At 34.1% G+C, this 20,421-nt stretch overlaps 1 protein-coding gene across 3 annotated transcripts in view; it reads right to left on the bottom strand.

Annotated features, from left to right (window-relative positions):
- The window catches only part of FARS2 (phenylalanyl-tRNA synthetase 2, mitochondrial), a 642,841-nt gene that overhangs the window by 149,821 nt on the left and 472,599 nt on the right, over positions 1-20,421 (bottom strand). The window contains exon 7 of one of the 3 annotated variants that reach the window (XM_074270886.1): positions 798-1,180. The exons of the other annotated variants lie outside the window; for them this stretch is intronic. Within the exon in view, the coding sequence (XP_074126987.1) occupies positions 1,177-1,180 (4 nt within the window). The 3' untranslated portion in view covers positions 798-1,176. Of the gene's footprint in view, positions 1-797; positions 1,181-20,421 lie in introns of those variants that run through there. 3 annotated transcript variants of the gene reach the window in all.

Raw genomic sequence — 20,421 nt, 5'->3', positions numbered from 1 at the left:
TAAAGGAGGGAAAGGGACCTATATGTGCAAAAATGTTTGTGGCAGACCTTTTTGTAGTAGCTAGAAACTGGAAACTAAGTGGATGCTCATCAATTGGAGAATGGCTGAATAAGTTGTAGTATATAGATATTATGGAATATTATTGTTTGATAAGAAATGAACAGCAGGATGATTTCAGAGAGGCCTGGAGAGACTTATATGAACTGATGCTAAGTGAAATGAGCAGAACCAGGAGATCATTGTACATGGCAACAACAAGATTATACAATGATCAATTCTGATAGATGTGGCACTCTTCATAATGAGATGATTAAGGCCAGTTCCTATGGTCTTGTGAAGAAGAGAGCCATTTACACCCAGAAAGAGGACTGTGGGAACTGTGGATCTCAACATAGCACTTTCACTCTTTTTTGTTGTTGTTTGCTTGCATGTTATTTTTTTTCCCTTTTTGATTTGATTTTTCTTGTGCAGCAAGATAATTGTATAAATTTGTATGCATATGTTGGATTTAACATATATATTTTACCATGTTTAATATTAGATTACTTGCCATCTAGAAGAATGGGGTGGAAAGGGGAGGGAACTGGAACACAAGGTTTTGCAAGGGTTAATGTTGAAAAATTATCAATGCATATGTTTTTGTTTGTTTTTTAATTTTTTTTTATTCATTTTTCCAAATTATCCCCTCCCTCCTTCTACTCCCTCCCCCCGATGGCAGGTAATCCCATACATTTTACATATGTTACAATATAACCTAGATACAATATATGTGTGTAAATACCATTTTGTTGTTGCACATTAATTATTAGCTTCCGAAGGTATAAGTAACCTGGGTAGATAGACAGTAGTGCTAACAATTTACATTCGCTTCCCAGTGTTCCTTCTCTGGGTATAGTTGTTTCTGTCCATCATTGATCAACTGGAAGTGAGTTGGATCTTCTTTATGTTGAAGATTTCCACTTCCATCAGAATACATCCTCATACAGTATTGAAGTGTACAGCGATCTTCTGGTTCTGCTCATTTCACTCAGCATCAGTTGATTTAAGTCTCTCCAAGCCTCTCTGTATTCCTCCTGCTGGTCATTTCTTACAGAGCAATAATATTCCATAACCTTCATATACCATAATTTACCCAACCATTCTCCAATTGATGGACATCCATTCACTTTCCAGTTTCTAGCTACAACAAAAAGAAATGCATATGTTTTGAAAATAAAAAGCTTTATTAAAAAAAAAAAAGAATCATAGATTTTCAGTTCACTTGGTCCAACTCTTATCTGATCTAGATGCCCCCCTCAAAAAAAAAAAAAAAGAAAAAAAAGAAAAAAGAAAAAAGAATGCTTTTTTTGTTTGTTTTAAGAAATAAAGACTTCAAGAATTTTGATTGAATCTTATCCATGTCTACTTAGAAAGAACATTGGAGATTTTATGCTTGAAGCTCAATAGAAATAGCTAAAAGGGGGGGGGGGGAAGGGCACAATTTCCATTATCTCTGAAGTACTTAAATGCACTTTAGAAACTTATATTTCCATAAGTTGTTTATTGTACATTTTTCTCTGTTTCAGGTCACTAAAGTGCCTGCCCCCCTGGGATGCTTGTTTCCCACTCAGACATTGCTATATGGTGGAGTAGGAGGGAAGAAGAAATCTCATCTCCTTCAATATCAAGCACATAGGGATCATCTCATTTATGGACAGTAAAGTAGCTATGTGTCCTGACATTCTTATTTCAAATCCTTTGGAATGAACTGTGACTTCTGAGATTGAGAGAAGTTTGCTCAATAGTCTAGCTAAACCAAGTCAGTCTTTTCCCCATAGTGTCTCTGTTCCAACAGTCTTTTCCCATAAATGGTGTCTCTGCTTCAATATGGCTCACCAGGGTAATAGATTTGGTCTTCCAAGCAGGGTAAAGTAGGAGAGCACAGTTTGTATTCTCAGTACATTTTTTCAGTAATGGAAGTAGTGTCAAAAAGGGAAATATTACTATAATTTGCCAATCCCAGGCTACCCTAGGGAGAATGTTTGAATAACTTCTTGCCCTAGATAATATATTACATCCATTTTTGTTGTTCAGCGTAGAATATTCAAATCTTTAGAGCCAAATCAGACCTCCAAGATCTTTCTACTGTCATTTTCTCCTATCTGGTCTTAATTAAAGAAATCTGGACAGATGGTTATACAACTTCGAATTACAATTTAGAGTTTAGAGTTTATAATTTAGGGATTTAGAGATGAAAGGGATATCTTCTGGTCTAATACTCTAATTTTACATATTGCAAACTGAAGTTCAGATAGATAAAATTATTTATCTAAACTCAAAGAAGTAGTAAATTACAGAACTCAGCAGTAAATGGGCTTGAAATTAAGAAGACTTCATGAGTTTAAATCAGATCTCAGACACTTAGGAGCTCTGTGACTCGGCAAGTCACTTAATCCTGTTGGTCTCAGTACCTCATCTGTAAAATGAGCTGTCAAATGAGAAGCAAACCTTTGCCAAGAAAACCCCAAAATAGGATCACACAGAGTCAGATGTGACTGAAAAAAAAATGAATAACAATCTCAAACATTAAATCTCACATTCTTTCCATTAAACTCTGGACATAATCTGCTCGTATGTCACATGAAAAACCTTTGGATCTCTATTAGTTCTTCTCTTTCATGCTCCTATCATCTTATGACTACAGTAGTGATGTTACCTTGGAACAATATAAACTTTATGTAGAAGGAGTGACTAGGAGAAGGAGAATCCAAGATAACACATATATCACATTCTGGACTCAGATGATATCTCTTGGATGGTATTCTAGACAGGGCTTTCTTAACTCAAGGCATTCCTCTGGCAGTTTAAATTCAACATCAGAACTAAATGAAACATTCAAAGAGCATTCAACCTGAACAAAAAGGAGATTCACTTAGGCACAGCAAAGGAATATTCAACAAAGATAGGTATTGAAGATATCTCAGAATGATTCAATTGAGTTACCCATTAGAATCTACCAACTTATTAGAGAATGAGCAACCAAAATTGTGTGTGTATATACATATATATGCAATACATATATAATATATATATGCACATACATATATAAAATACTCATATGAAGGTGGTCTAAGTGTACCTGATCTAAAGCTATATTATATAGCAGCAGTCACCAAAACCATTTGGTACTGGCTAAGAAATAGACCGGTCGATCAGTGGAGCAGATTAGATACAAAGGACAAAAAAGGGTACATCTATAGCAATCTAATCTTTGACAAACCCAAAGATACCAACATTAGGGACAAAAATTCATTATTTGGAAAAAACTGCTGGGAAAACTGGAAATTAGTATGGCAGAAATTAGCTATGGATCCACACTTAACACCATATACCAAGATAAGATCAAAATGGGTCCATGACTTAGGCATAAAGAATGAGATCATAAATAGATTAGAGGAACAGAGAATAGTCTACCTCTCAGACCTGTGGAGGAGGAAGGAATTTATGACCAAAGGAGAACTAGAGATCATTATTGATCACAAAATAGAAGATTTTGATTACATCAAACTAAAAAGTTTCTGTACAAACAATACTAATGCAAATAAGATTAGAAGGGAAGTAACAAATTGGGAAAATATTTCCCAAATATTTCCAAAATATATAGAGAATTGATCCTAATTTATAAGAAATCAAACCATTCTCCAATTGATAAATGGTCAAAGGATATAAACAGACAATTCTCAGATGATGAAATTGAAATTATATCCACTCAATGAAAGAGTGTTCCAAATCACTACTGATCAGAGAAATGCAAATTAAGACAACTCTGAGATACCACTACACACCTGTCAGATTGGCTAAGATGACAGGAACAAATAATGATGAATGTTGGAGGGGACGTGGGAAAACTGGGACACTATGCATTGTTGGTGGAGTTGTGAAAGAATCCAACCATTTTGGAGAGCAATCTGGAATTATGCCCAAAAAGTTATCAAAATGTGCATACCCTTTGACCCAGCAGTGCTACTACTGGGCTTATATCCCAAGGAAATACTAAAGAAGGGAAAGGGACCTGTATGTGCCAAAATGTTTGTGGCAGCCCTTTTTGTAGTGGCTAGAAACTGGAAAATGACTGGAAAAAAACATTGGAGAATGGTTAGATAAATTATGATATATGAATGTTATGGAATATTATTGTTCTGTAAGAAATGACCAATAGGAGGAATACAGAGAGGCTTGGAGAGACTTACATCAACTGATGGTGAGTGAAATGAATAGAACTAGAAGATCGCTGTACACTTCAATGTTGTATGAAGATATATTCTGATGGAAGTGGAAATCTTCAACATAAAGAAGATCCAACTCACTTCCAGTTGATCAATGATGGACAGAAATAACTACACCCAGAGAAGGAACACTAAGAAGTGAATGTAAATTGTTAGCACTACTGTCTATCTACCCAGGTTACTTATACCTTCGGAATCTAATACTTAATGTGCAACAAGAAAATGGTATTTACACACATATATTGTATCTAGGTTATATTGTAACATATGTAAAATGTACGGGATTGCCTGTCATCAAGGGGAGGGAGTAGAGGGAGGGAGGGGATAATTTGGAAAAATGAATACAAGGGATAATATTAGAAAAAAATTACTCATGCATATATACTGTGAAAAAAATTATAAATAAATAAAATTTAAAAATTTTTAAAAATTTTAATTATTAATTAAATATTTAATTATCTTTAATAAATTTTCCTCGATATCTGAAAAAATACTCATAAAAAGAATATGTACACATATACATATATGCAGACATATTTCTTGTTCATTACACTATTTTAACACATAATGGGTTTATTATTTGTTACAAAATTGAATTTTAAAATATATCCATTTTAGTTTCTAATATAATAAGTAAGTATTGATAAATATAACCCACATAAGCAGATGCTCTTTGGAATCTTCAATTTTTAAGAACATAGAAGGGTCCTGAAATAAAAAAAGTTTAAGAATCACTGGGATCGAGGGATTCTTTAGGGATTTTCTGCTATTCCAAATAGAAGACTTTCAAAAGGCAGAACACTGCATGCCTTATGTCAATAAAGCATTCCAAAACTTAAAATTCATTGTTGGAAAATCTTACTTTTGTTAGGAAGTGTTTCTGGATTGATCAAATGAGAATCAATAACATTCTGATTTTAATCCTGCCAGGAATTTGAATTTTCAAAGTACTCTCCCCTACCCCTCCCTTCTATAATCTCACCAATGATCTGAAATTGAAAATCTTTTTAGTGCTAAATTTAGATATAGATATAAGTATAGACTTTTATTGTGGAATGAAACATATCTTTCACTAACTTGTTTATTTATTTTTGTTTATCTTTACGGGAAACTCATTGAATACAAGGAAAGTATTAATATAGTTCTCTTGGGACACTGATAAGTACAAATGAGCACTTTATATTGGTGGGGCCAAAGAGGAAGGGAAAGAATCTAAAGATAAATTTAGGGTAAAAAAAAAATCATTGCAAGATAAACATCTACCTATCTTACTATTTCCTCAGAAAATACTAAAAACAAAACAGATATAACTATATGCATTCACTATGTTAAGCGTTAGACACAGAAATATTGAAAAATCAATCCCTTCCCAGATGGAGCTTATATTTTACAAGATATAACAATTCACATAAGATAATTGAAATAAGTTGAGGAGTAAGAGACCACTAATGACTTAAGTGAAAAAATGAGATGGCAAGAGGAACAAGGGCTAAGAAAGGTTTTACATATAGAAGCGTTGATCTGAATTGAGATTTGAAGGAACTGACATACAAAAATAGAAGTAAAAAGAAAATAGCGAATAGCCCGAGCAAATGCATGAAGGTGGAAAATGGAATATAAGGCTGAAATACTTTGGAACTCTGATCAATACAGTAATCAATAGTGACATCTGAGGACTAAAGCTGAAGAATATCTTTCTCTTCTATAAGAGAAGTGATGGAATACATATGTAGGTATTGGATGAGGAATACAACATCAGATATGGCGAATCTGTTGGTTTATTTCACTTAAATAAAATGCTTTGTTAGAAAGATTCTATTAGGTAGAAAAGAATGAAGGTTCAGCAAGGGATGAGGGTAGACTATTTGAGGGAATTTGACCACTATTTTTTTAAAGAGCTCAATAAAACATTTTTTTTTTTTAAGAAAAAATATTATTTTGGTAGAAATGTAGAGGACAGGTTGGTAAAGGAAGAAATAGGAAGCTGAAATCTCAATCAAAAGACTTCTTTAAAAGCATAAAAGATGGTGAGGCCCTGAACCTGGCACTGGCTGTGACAGCAGAGAAGGTAAGAGCTACAAAAGATATAGAAGTAGAATTAATAAAAATTTGGCAATTGATTGGATATGGAATGAATAAGAGTTGGGAGAGACATAGATAACTCTAAAGTTATACATTGAGGGGACTAGAGGGGTTGATAGTGCCTTCAATGAAAAGAGGGAAATTTAGAGGAAGATCAGTTTAGGGAGGAAGGTAATGAATTTTTTTGGACTTCCTGAGTTTGAGGCGCTGACATTTCCAACAGAAAGCTGGTGATTTGGGATCTAATTTCAGGATATTAGGACTGGATAAATCCATTGAGTCTCTTGTACATAAAGATTACAATTTGGGGAAATGATGGGGATCATTAAAAGAGAGTTTAGAGCAAAAAAGAAAATAGAATCCAGAATGAAGTCTGGAGAGGGGAGTTTAACAGAAGCTAAGTGAGGGATAAAAGGGTGTGTGTGGAGGGGGATTTCTTAATATCAAAAGTTGCTAAAAGGTCAGGTAGGACAAAAACAGAGAGAAGGCCAATTGTTTTGTCAACTAAGAAATATTGTGAATGAAATCAAAGTAAACTGAGGCAAAAAAGGTTCCTGGAATGTTCAATGTATTGGTAAGGCTAGCAACTGCCAATAAAGTGGTTCTCTTGGCTCTCAGACAGTCAAGATACTATAAGATAGGGCTTACTACTATAAGTAGTTTTATATAGTTTGAGGAATAACAAGAAAAAAAAGATCAGGAAGCATAACATATGGAAAACAATATGATTGACTAGACATTTGGGGCTAGCAAAGATTGATTGATAGAATCTATCTGCTCATTAGTTGAACAGAGATAATAGACTGCTGAGTGCCTACCTGCATTTTGTAAGACATGTAAGTGAGATAACTGTACTCAGGTATCTAAGACTTATAGAGATTATATATTTCTTTGAGTTAAGAGGACCTAAAGAACAAATGAATTTTAAACTAACACAGAAAGAGAAAACTGAACTTATAAATTCATGAACTTATGACTTTAACTCAGAGGCAAAGAAACATAGCTTAGGAAGGTACAGAAAATAATCAATTATAAAATGGAGATTAAATATAAAATGCTAAATAAATATTTGATTTTCTCAGCAGTCTAGTAATTTTTGAGAGTGATTTCAGTCAATTGGTGGGGGTCAGATGCTAGATTGCTAGGGGTTGAGAAATGCGAGCTGAGGAAGTAGAGGAAAAGAATGCAGATGATTCTCTCTAGGATAACACAAATTTAAACACCATCTGCCATAAAGATCTTGGACATTGCCATCATATTGAATGAAACAACTGTCTTCAGGAGAATCTGTCTATCATTTCTGAAAGACTCTGTGAGGTCCAGAGAGGACTGTAGAATAACTTTTTTGAGAGTTGGGCAGTTAATTGATAATGAGTGAGTTAAGAGTTAAAGGAAGAATCGTAGAGTATCAAGAATAAATACTGTGAAGTTCCACCCACAACTCTAACCAAAAAGATCTAAAAAATACACTAGTTAGGATCCTGGTTAGAAAATTTTTAAAAAGTCACAATGAGGCATTTTTCCACTCCAAATCATCATAGAAGGGAATAGGGATACTAAATTCAGGGACTAGCTAAGAATGATGGTGCAGAGAATTCTAATACAGGAGAGGTTATGCACAAGTACAAGAAAAGGTTCCCAAACAAGTAGAGAGGCTTAAACCTATATAGGACATGGGACCAGATGCAAACTGGCAACTATATCACTTATTATCTATTCTCAATCCAGATCCAAAGCAGAATGAGCATGACACACCAAGCTGCCAAAAAGGCAATGGTGTACTAACTGAACTGAGTAATTAATAATAGTAATAATAATAATAATAATAATTGTGTATGAATCCAAACATGCTCAGGTTGCTTTGTATAGCTGCTCTTAAACTTCTGTATGACTTTGGATAACATTTTCCTATTTCCTCCCTAAATCTTAATATTGCCATATTGCTGACCTGATATTATGCCTATTTTATAGATGGTGAAACTGGAGAATGTCTTTTAAGAATTTACCCAAGAACAAAATGAGGTAAGTATGAATACTCTATCATAGCAAGATGAAGAGTTTGCATTGATTCACTGTAATCAAGTGGCCTTGGGTTGCCTGGAGGATGAGCAAAGCATAGGGAGAGAGCTGATGGCATCCAGCTTTTTGGGATTCATAGCATTCCCTAATCTCAATTAGTTCATATTTTCATTGTAATATCAGGGAAAGGATTCTCCATTAAGATGGGGTTCTCCATCATTATGCATTCTCCATAGTAGAAAATAAGAAAGGAAGAAGGGAGGGAAGGAAGAAAGAAAGAAAGAAAAAGAATTTATTATGGGCTTACTATGTGCTAGGCACTATGCTAATTGCTTTACAAACACTATCTTATTTTATAGCAAATCTGCACATATAGGAAATGACACTGATCTTTGCTTCCCTAAAACAGAGATGTTCTGCTTATAGTTAAATATCTAAATACTTCCATTTTATACTGAGTTATAGGGTATGGCTGCTGCTGAGTTGTCAGGTGGGGAGGAAGCTGTGGGGTAGAGTGGAGTAGAAAGAAGCATGGAGAACAAAAATTATCCACTGCGAAAGAGTTAGACATATTTTTTTTTAAACTGATTTTGAAAACTCCAAAGCAACAGCTGTCTGTGGCATTTTGGAGAATGTACAGTTTATCCATCACATAAAACCTCAATCTAATCTCCAAACATATTGCCATTACCCAGGTCCTATCAAGTGTGCTAAATGAATCTTTCCACAGAAATCTATGGGGCATAACTTGCTCCTCCTTACCTGAGTGAGAGACAGATCTCTTTCTTTGGCTGCCTTGATATCTTTTTAAAGATATATTCAATGTTCTCATAAATAAGATTTCTCTGCATATCTGTTTTCACAGGGGGATAGATTCAGGACAAGTCAAGCAGAGGAAATTGGGCTGTGGTTAATAAGTTTACTGAAGTATTTGCTGTCCTACCCCTTCCATCACATCAGCTTCTCTCCTGGAGACTCTAAAAGATCACCATTAACTTTTCAAGCTTCCTCTTCTTTTTATTTAGTGAAATGATACTGAGCTTTGAAAACATATTTTGATTTACTAACATTACAACACCAAAATCTTACCTTCGTTTGTTTATAAAAGGCACTCTTTACCTGGTATAAAGCATGTGGTTTCTAAATTAAGCAAGGACAAAGTAAATTCAATAATGATGAATTTCCTCTTGTTCTCATAAAGTAGATGATGAAATTGTGCTTCCCTGCTCTTGATACAAAAGTGAGGAACCACAAGTAAGAAATATTGTATATGCTACCAGGATCCCTCTGTAAGTTGGTTTTGCTTAATTGTTTTAGTATGTTACAATGGAGGTTCTATGAAAGGGGAAATGGATTAAAGCCAAAGGCACTAATTTAAAAATGCTAAATCTGCAGGAAATTAATAAAATGAAAACAGGCTTCTGGAAGAATGCTCTTTTGAACACTCAAATCTTGCTACTGCATACCTAGAGGGGAAGATGGTGCCCATATATAAAAGTAAGTTATTATTAATAGTAGTACAAGAATATTTATAGTAGAGCTTTTTGTAGTAATAAAAATGGAAATAAAATAGGTGCTCATAAATTGAAGGATACTTATACAAATTGTGGTACATGAATGTAAGATGATATTGCAGTGTTAAGAAATGATGAAAATGATGGATTCATAGAAACATGGGGAAATTGTACAAACAATGCAGAGTGAGATGAACAGAACAAGGATAACAATTTATTGAATGATCACAATAAAATAATTAAAAAAAAAAACTTTGAAAGACTTTAGAACTCTGATTAAAATAGAAATCAATCAGAAGAGTGATGATGAAAAATCCTATTCACCTCTCAGTAGATACACAAAATAAAACATGCATTCTCATATATAGCCATGTGTTGATTTTTTATTTGATTATACTATTGTTGAGGGATAGAGGTTAGTATATTAGTGAGTGAAGGATATGAAAAGAAAAAAAAGAAGCATTATTCAAACTTTTTTTAAAAATGCATAGAAGAAAACAAAAAAAGTATAGAATAGGACAATGGGACACAGAGCTATTTCCTTACTATTTATTAAGTCAATGAGTTTTTTATTAAGTATTTACTATGTGTCAAGCACTACATTAAGTACTGATAAAGCAAAGACTGATAAAAAGGAGCTCTCACCCACAAAGAACTCACATGTGAGCACAAGTAACATGCAAATATTTGTGCACATACAAGGTAGATGGATGGATGGATTCATACATATATGTATATATAGAGAGAGATATGTATACACAGAGAAAGCGAGTGAGCGAGAGAAAGATGCACATATACAGAGAGAGAGAGAGAGAGGGAAGGGAGAGAGAGAGAGAGAGAGAGAGAGAGAGAGGGAGAGAGGGGGGAGAGAGAGAGAGACAGAGAGTTAAAGAAGAAAATCTCATAGGAAAGACAGTATTCAGGATGATTAGGAAAGGTTTCTCATTTTTGTTTTGCTTTTTTTTTTTTTTTTAAACAGAAAGTAAGATGTTAAGACTTGAAGGAAACCAGGGAAGCCAAGTTGCAGAGATAAAAAGAGAAAACATTCTAATACGGGAAACAACATGTAAATAACTGGACATTCAAGATATAAACACAGCAAATGGAAGGTAATTTGAAAGGGAAAGCATGACTGGTTAAGGTCTGTTAAAGGAAGTAGGCTTTGAACTGAATCTTACAGAAAGCAAAGGAAACCAGTAGGTGAAGGTAAGAGGATAGAGTGAAGGGATATGTTGTGTTATGTTCAAGGAACTTTCCAAAGGCCAGTGCAATGAGATTGTAGAAAACACGAAGAACAGTAAAGGTAGGAAGGGGCCAGATTATAAAAAGCTTAAAATTATTATTTAAAAAAAAAATCTTTTAAATGAAGGTAACTTTGTATTTGATTCTGGAGTTAATAGAAAAAACATCCAGCACTCATTCATAAGTCTGACATCATTAGACTAATACTTTAGAAAAATCACTCTGGCAGCTAAATGGATAATGGATTGGAATGGGGAAAAATTCAAAGCAGAAAGACTTGTTAGAAGGCTATGATAGAAGGCTATCAACTCAGGAAAGAGTTGATGAGACCCTAAACTGGAATTGTAGCTGTATGAATAAAGAGAAGAGGTTCTTATACAAGATATGCAAAGGTAGAAACAGGATTGGGTGAGGATGAGAAGTCAAGGAAGACATTAGAGTTGTAAGGATGGGTAGCTGGGAGATTGGTGTTAATTTCAATGGTAATAAGGAAGTTTAGGAAGTGGGGAAGGTTTGTAGTGAAAGATCTTGAGTTCCATTTTATATTCAACAAACTTGAGAAGCCTACGGGACATTCAGTTTAAGATATGCAGAAGGCTGTTGGTGATGTGGAGAAAAACTAGGACTGGATATTCGAACTAGAAATCATCTGTAAAGAGATAACTGGATCTAGAGGAGCTTATAAGATTCTTAAATGAAACAGTGTACATGGAAAAGACAAGATAACCAATAATAATTTCTTGGGAGATCCCATCAGTTAGTGGTGTAACATGGATGAAGATCTAGCAAAGGAAATGGTGCTTTAACAAACCAAACTCTATAGAAACTCTGTTATGGTTTTATGGAAGCTTCTTATAGAATCTTTTGGGTTTTTTCTACATTTAAATGTTTGTGTACAAAAATAAATCAAAAGAAAGAACAAGTATAAAAAGATAACATTAACTTGAATAACCCTTAACGATATGACACACTGAAAAAGAATTTTAAGAAGGTTTTAAATGGAGGCCACTCAAGTTTCTAGAAGTTGTAGAGGACTATCATTCTGAAGACCAGAAGGGAAGATCAAACATGGCAGCTGTCCAGCTAATGCCCAGGTAATGAACACTATCAACAATTCAATGGCAAGGTCATTGTTGCTTGCCCTTTCTTCCATATATAGATCCTCCATGTTTTCGGTAGGTCTCCATTATTGATACACTAAGACTTGAGTAGACTCTGAAATAAACAGCACAAATCATTCTTATTGTCTGTCTAACTGAATTTCTTCCTTATAACAGATACCTGCCTAGTGCTCCTGCCCTATTCCACATGTGATGTAAATGTGTGCATGTATGTTTGAACACACTCTCTGTGATCAAGTGAGAGTGTGTATATTCGGGTGTGTGTATGTGTGTGTTGCTCCAGGGGCTGGTACAAAGAACATACCGACCTTGTAAAAGAGTGTGCTCTTTGGCCTTAAGGACTCATGATTTGTTTGTTGACCCCAGAAAAAGGTCCTACATTTCCATATGACAAATACCTGTCAAATGCCTATTATGAACCCCACTAATGTCCTTCTCAGAAACCTTATCAAGTGGATAATTTGACCCAGGTTGATTAGAGATAAGCCAGTAAAGTGAGCTCTGGCATGGCAGAGATTTGAGATGTTCATCACCAGACACAGGGTCATGAATTATTTTGTCTCCAGCAACTCACCAAGAAATGTGGTGGTGCTATGATCCCTGTCAGTGTGTGAGAAGGAAGAAGGTGGTATTCATGTTGATGAAGTCATGGATCCTTTAAACATCAAGATTTGTGCAGGTGCTGAGGGAATAGGGGTAGTTAAGGCACAGAGCTGCTCTCAAATTCCTGGCAATCTACTAGTAATTGTGTGTACAAATAAATGCTACAACTATGGTTCCTCTATTTCTCTCTTATCTTTTCTTTCTTTCTTTCCTTCCTTCCTTCCTTTTCAATGTGTAGAGGGCAGTAGAAGGGAGGTGGGGGAAGGATGGCTGATAACTAAAAGAACAATACCCCAAATTTAAAAAGAGGGAAACTTTCAATCATCCATGCCAGCCATTTCCTATTTAAGTCAGCTGAGAACAACTTCAATGGTATTTTCCTTCACAGAGGACCTAAAGTAAGGTGATGGGTAGGACTATGGACATCATTTGTGACTACAATAGCTTTGGACATTCAGTTCCATCCAGAGAAGACTGGAAGGTTTCACTACCTGCCATTGTCAACAATTATTAACAGATAACAAAAGTTAAACTCTGATATTCATCCAGTAATTAGTACTCTCTGATGGCCTTGAATTTGAGGAAGGAAGTGGAGGAAAAGTCAGTGTGTGTTATAACTAGATCATTGTTTGAAATGAGTTTTACCTATTTCAAAAGTGTGGTATAAAAATGATTGTTTAAAAAAAAAAAAAAGAAAAAGAAAAAGAATGATTGTCAGATTTCATAAAGCACCTTGAGCTATTTAAGTCACTACAAAACAAAATCCATTTTATATACACAACATAATAATATGCATTTCTATACTGTGTAGGCTTTATTTGATGCAACAAAGTGTCAGGATGGAAAGAAACTTGACAAATGAAAAATACTGACTGTAGCAAGGAGCTGACTGAAGTGAATCTTGGATTGTCAGTTTCTTCTGTAATTGCTTAAAAGGCAGAGGGGGATAGAAAAGAGGTAGGAAAATAATCCATTATGAAAAATTCAATAAAGGCAGCTAGATGGTCTAGATGCATGTCAAAATACAGAATAAAAGGACAACCTCCTTCATCCTTTCCCTTCTGGAATCCAAATCAAATTTCAAAAACTCAATGATTTGTGTTGAGGCTATCAACATTAGATTAGTCCCTTACACATAGTAGGAACTTAATAAATAACTCTTTGGTCCTAAGATCTTAGAGAAGCCGTTTTAACTTGATGAGCCTCAATTTTCTCACTTTTATTACAAACCTCACAGAATCATTATGAGGAAAACACTATATAAAAGACCTTTGTAAATAAAATATTTAGTGTACTTTATAAATTAGTAGCATTTTTATCACTATCAATACTGCATTGGTTTTCCAAGTCTTCACTTTTTCCTTCATTCCTGGTTGGTCTTTGATTCTCCTTTACAACTGAGGGACAGGAACGGGCTCCAAAGCTGAGCAGGTAAGCAGAAGTGCTTACAGTATCCAAGAGGACAATCCTGTCCCCATCCAGAATTATTATAAGACACAAGATAGTGAGAAGAATAGCTAAACTGTGCCCACACATCTTTTAAAATGTGGGAATTACTGAGAAGCCCTGCATATCAATTAAATTTTCTGAAATCATTTAACACCTGAGGAGCTATAGGAAGGATGAGGCTTTTGCACGGATAGCCTGGGGCTGAAGAAAGACCCAGAAAGGAAGGAAGGGGTAATAATGGGGAGATAATATGAATACCCTATTTTATTAATGGTTCTCCCATAAATTAACTAGCTGCCCAACTTTCTTCCTCACTATAAGCATCACAGTTTCAGAGGATTCAGAGATGAAAAGTGACCTTATATCAAGTATCTAATTTAATTAATTTTTACCAATGAAGCAACAGAACCCCAGAAGAGTAGTAATTTGTCCAGGGTCACAGAAGGTAATGATCACACCCATAATTTGAACTCAGGCCTTTTGTCTAAAATTTCTTTTTTTTTTTTTAATCTCAATAATATTTTGTTTTTCCAATTAAATTTTTAAAAGATTTTCAATTCTAAATTTTTCTCCCTCCCTGCATCTTCCTCTCTCCAAGATAGCAAACAATCTGATATAAGCTATACATATACAATCATTTTAACATGTTTTATATTAGTCATATTGTGAAAGAAAAATCAGAACAAAAAAGAAAAACCATGAGAAAGAAAAAGCAAACAACAAAAAGGTGAAAATAGTGTGTTAAGTTCCACATTCAATCTCCATGGTTCTTTCTCTGGATACAGATGGCATTTTCCAAACCAAGTCTATCACAGTTGATCATAATATAATCTTGTTGCCGTATGTAATGTTTTACTGGTTCTGCTTACTTCATTTAACATCAGTGGATAAATCTTTTTGGGCTTTTTTGAAATCAGCCTAGTCATCATTATTTATAAAACAATAATATTCTATTACATTCATATACCATAATTTATTCAGCCATTACCAATTGATAGACATCCACTCAATTTCCATTTTCTTGTCACCACAGATTTAATGCTTATTATAATTATCTCACCCAATACTGTGTCTTAAGGAGTTGTGAATTCAGAGCCCTTCAACACTGATTGTAAAATGAAGATATTGAACTAGATGATTTCTAAGGATGCTAAAATTCTGTGACTATATATGTTAAAATGATCATCTGAATTACAAGAGAAGAGCCAGGGATAAAAGAGGCTCACCAAAGCTGACAATCAGGAGTTCAACATCAACAAAAAATAACTGAAAACAAAAGAGGACATATGTATTTCTACGTAGGTACCTATGTCACTGAATTTATGGTGAGGACCATTTCACAAATTGGTGCCAATTAAACCTAAAAACCTATGTTTGTTTTTTGTTTTGTTTGTGCCCTCAGAAAAATGTTTGGTGCCCTATATCCCAATAGAAACTTGCTTTGCCAAAAAAATCTAAGCACATCTTTTGCCAGTAATGAAGTTCATATTGTGAAAGTTCAATATTTTGATAAAAAATTCTTGTTTTCTTGCTATTTATGAAAAATGAAATGTAAGGCTCACCTCTTAAATAATGTAGAAAATGTGAAATAATATAAACTAATTATTTAGACAAGTTCACATTTTCAAGGTTTACAAAGTTCTTTTCTCACAGCCCTGAGAAGCAAACAGTGTAAATATTACTCCTATTTTTCTGATGAGGAAGCTAAGGTTCTGAGCACTGTAATTTGCCTAAGCACTAAAGCTAGTGAATAAAAAAGTTAGGACTTGAAAACAATCTAGTCTTCTGATTTCTGATCTAAAGCTTATAAAGTTGTGGCAGTCCAAAAATCCTAAGTGAATACTTGCTCTAGATGATTAGGACTTTAGGTATTAAGCACACATATAAAAAAAAATTAACTTTGCCTTTCTCTTAAGAATATGATGACAATAATTTCATCTTTTTTTCACGACTCAAGTTTTCACTATAATAATCAACTGCTATTCTGTGCTATATAATAAGTGGTTTCTTGAGGGGTTACTAATACATATTCATATACATTGTATATTGTGTACATGTATGTGAATATATATACGCACACACATATACAGGCTAGAAGACTTCTATGCTTTGGGAGTTTCTGTGTAGTTGGATTTGATAGTTTTCCTCATTGACAGTTTTCACTTAGAATCACAGATTGGGAAGGGATCTCCAAAGTCATCTAGTATAACCTCTATTTGAACCATAAATCCAGTCTGCTAAACCCTTCACACATTATACATAGGTATATATATATATATAAAACCTTCAATGATATGAAAATCACTAAATCCCAAAAAAGCCCATTTAACTTGGAGCTCATTCAAGTGGTAAGTTTCTTATTATGCTGAACTGTACCTTAAATCACTAGTCCTAGTTCCATCCTCTGGAGAATAAATTCATAAAGATAGCTATCATGTCACCTCTAAATGTGCTCTTCTACAAGCTAAATACTTCTTGTGTCTTCAAGCAGTTCTCAGGGTAGGATACAATCTTTCTCAATTCTGACTTGTTGCCAGATCACAAAGCTTGTTAGAACTGTGTATAAATTCAAAGTAAATAGGAAGGAATTGGGGGGGAAAAAATTGGTCATTTAATTACTTATTCCTGGGTAGAGATTTACACAAAGTTTGATTTCATACTTCTAATTTTGTGGGAGTTTTAGGTAAGAATTTCAGAATTTTAATATATAATCTTGATAAGTTTTTTGCTTGAAATTATTTTAGAAAAGATCTTGAAATACCTTATACTCTTCAGATACCAACCAAGTAAAATTCCATTATATTAAGGATTTCTGGATGAAAACATATCAATGCCAATTACAAGAATTTCATATCGAAATTTAATCAATGTAGATCAATTACCATAGTGAAGAATCTAAAAAACAAAACAAAACTCTAAGAACCACATTAGTCAGCAAATGCTTGCTTTACATGCTAAGCAGAAAGATATGGCAGCCAACAGTAATACCAGTTTAGAATGTAAATTAGTTTGTAAAATCTTAACAGCAAAGAACAAAGGAAGATTAAGAATTGTATTATTTTACAAAAAAAAAAAAAGCAATGCAAAGTCAAATCAGTTTAAGGAAATCTCACCAAAAAATGCAACTACGGAAAATTATGCCAAGAGCATTTGGAGATGAAGAAGTGGAAAGGAGGACAACAAATAGACAAAAGATGGAAAAGGATTGTTATATTTTGTTTTATTTTAAATAACACACTTTTTATTGTCAAGGACACTATGATCACAATATTTGGACTAGTCCAAGTGTACCCAAAAAAGGTCTATGATGGTGACACAATTGGGAAGGCATTAAAGAGCTAATCTTTTTTAAATTCATTGAAAAAGCTCTGATATTATGACAATGAAAAATTAAGTGAGAGAACAATAAAGTCCAATCTATATGTTTACTTTCACATCTATATAATATTTTTGTGGAAATAATCTATATATTCATTAAGGCCATCCTTGGTAAAAGTATTGGAAGGGAATAAAGGCAGGCTTTTGTATTAATATTCCAGACCTCATCCTTATCATGACATGAGTAACTAAAAGATGTAAAAGATTTTGCTACACAAGGTTTCATTTGGCAGACTGAAAAACTCCCTTTAAGGTTCTCCCCCAAGAAGGTATTTCCCATAAAAATTTCAACATTATACAAGATTCCTTGAAAGATAACAATAGAGATATTCTTAGTTGACAACCTTCTTTTGATCATTCATATCCATCAGATATAAATCAACGAATTAGAAAACAAGAAGACATATTGACCAGTATTTATTACTGTCAGGTAGGTGGCAAATAGAGTGTCAGGTCTAAAGTTGGAGACATCTTCCTGAATTAAAATCTGGCTTCAGATACTAGCTGTGTGACCATAGGCAAGTTACTCCAACCTGTTTGCCTCAGTTTCCTCGTTTATAAAATGATCTGGAGATGGAAATGGCAAACTACTCCATCTTTTCCAAGAAAACCTTAAATGGAGTCAAGAAATTCATCTGCCACTGAAACAAATGAATGACAACAAAATTTACTACTATTAGGGAAGAAATTTGGTTAAAGTCAAAGTTGAAAAGAGATTTTATAAGAATGGTAAAGTTCTCCACATGATGCTTCCTGTGTATGAATAGTATCATACATTATTAGCATAGTAGCTAATCATATCAAGCTCTGAAGCCCTGCAAAATTTCCTGGATGAAGTCCATAACCACTCAAAAGAGCTCAGACTAACTATCCCTCCTCCAGATCAAACGAAAAGATGAATAATACATATTATCTAGATTTTGGCTAGAACCCTACTTGAGATCAAATCACTAGTTGTATTACTCCAGGCAAGTCACTTAACTGCTCTCAGTCTTGGTTTCCTTATTTGTAAAATGGGGAACATTGACCTCATAGGGTTGATGTGATTCAACTGATATATCCAGTGTAAAGTGGTTTAAAAACGTTTAAATTATTTAAATGATTTTTTTTATTATTCTGAATTCTATATAATGTTTTATATTGTAGTTAGATTTACATAACACTTTACAAAGTACACTGCCTATCTATCATTTTATTTTCATAAGATTCTTGTACTTTGATGGGACAGATAGTATTATCTTCAATTTATAGATGAAGTAATTAAAGCTCAAAGGGAGCAGCTATGTGGTGCAGTGGATACAGTGCCAGCACTAAAGTTAGGAAAATTTCGGTTGTTTCCTCATCTATACTGGAGAAGGAAATGGCACTCCAGTATCTTTGCTAAGAAAACCCCAAATGAGGTCATGAAGAGTAGGACAGTACTAAACAAGTGAACAACACAATTAAGGCTCAAAGAATGACACACCCAACATTTCCATAGTTAGTAAATAGGATTTGAACCCAGCTAAACCAGCAACTGGAATTCCAGAATTTTATCTACTAAAGTAGTGTTATCAAACTCAAATGGGTCCCGTTGGTTGCGCATTTACTCAGAAAAACCACAAAAATAACATCATCTATGCTATACAATTATTTTTATTTACTTTGGTAAACATTTTCCAATTACATTTTAATCTAGTTCTGCCTCATTCTGAAGTTCTATTTTGGCCAGTAAGTTTATATCTCTACTACAACATGGTGTCTTGGCTAAAGTTTCTAATAGCTAGATGTACTTAAACTCCTCTATATCAATGAAAAATTCAGATTCTTCTCAAACCAAAAATTACTTTTACTTATAAAAGAGGATATTAAAAGATAGCAAAGTGACGTGTGTGTGTGTGTGTGTGTGTGTGTATATATATACATGTAAGATTAGATTGGCAGGTATAACCTAATTTTACCCAGAATAAATTTCTGGTATATAATTCTGGGTGCCATATTAAGTTAACTTTTGCCAGTCTTATAACATAAGGACAAATATTTAAATGCTTCCCCAGGCTCAATCTTCCATGCCATTTCCTATTCCATGCTTGATTGGGCAATCTGTTTGGTGCAGTAATGTGGAAAAGATTCCTTAATTGCACCAAGTGATCCTGATGGTATTCACTGTTCTCATTGGGGCCAGATGTAACCTAACTCTCAAGCTTTCATTTAGATGAGGTTTTCTATATTTAAAAGCATATAGGAAAAGATGAACTTTTTCTTGGTGAAAGGGAAAAAATTTCCTAGACAATTTTGGTTTTAGAATGCATTCTCACAAAAAAAAAGATACTAGGAATTTCTACTATTTTGAATTAAATTCAATACTACTTACTTATTTTTAAATGTATGTCTTGCACTCTAGGTCTTTTGCACCCACTACCCTTTCAGATACTGTCTAACCTGGCAAATACAGTTGTGGGCTAGAATTATGCTAATTAGACACAACATTCAAGAGTACTTAGTCTTACTACCTAGTTGCTAGAATCAGTAGGGGCTCTAGGATCCTGGGAGATTTCAAGCTTAGAGGCTGAATGCACAAGCTAAAAATGACTGTTTCTTTAGGACAGTCTTTAATTCTTTTTTTTCCATCCTACATGTCATGACTCCAGGGGTATGCTGGAGCCCATTGCAACCAGCTCCGGAGGTCTGATTGTTAAAATAATTTATACCTCAAAATTGCCAAACATTATAAATCAGAAATTGCTTTATTATTTTTTTGATTGTCTA

This window comes from Sminthopsis crassicaudata, chromosome 1 (assembly GCF_048593235.1).
Source record: "Sminthopsis crassicaudata isolate SCR6 chromosome 1, ASM4859323v1, whole genome shotgun sequence".
Taxonomy (NCBI): domain Eukaryota; kingdom Metazoa; phylum Chordata; class Mammalia; order Dasyuromorphia; family Dasyuridae; genus Sminthopsis; species Sminthopsis crassicaudata.
This window is presented reverse-complemented; position numbering and strand designations above follow the sequence as displayed.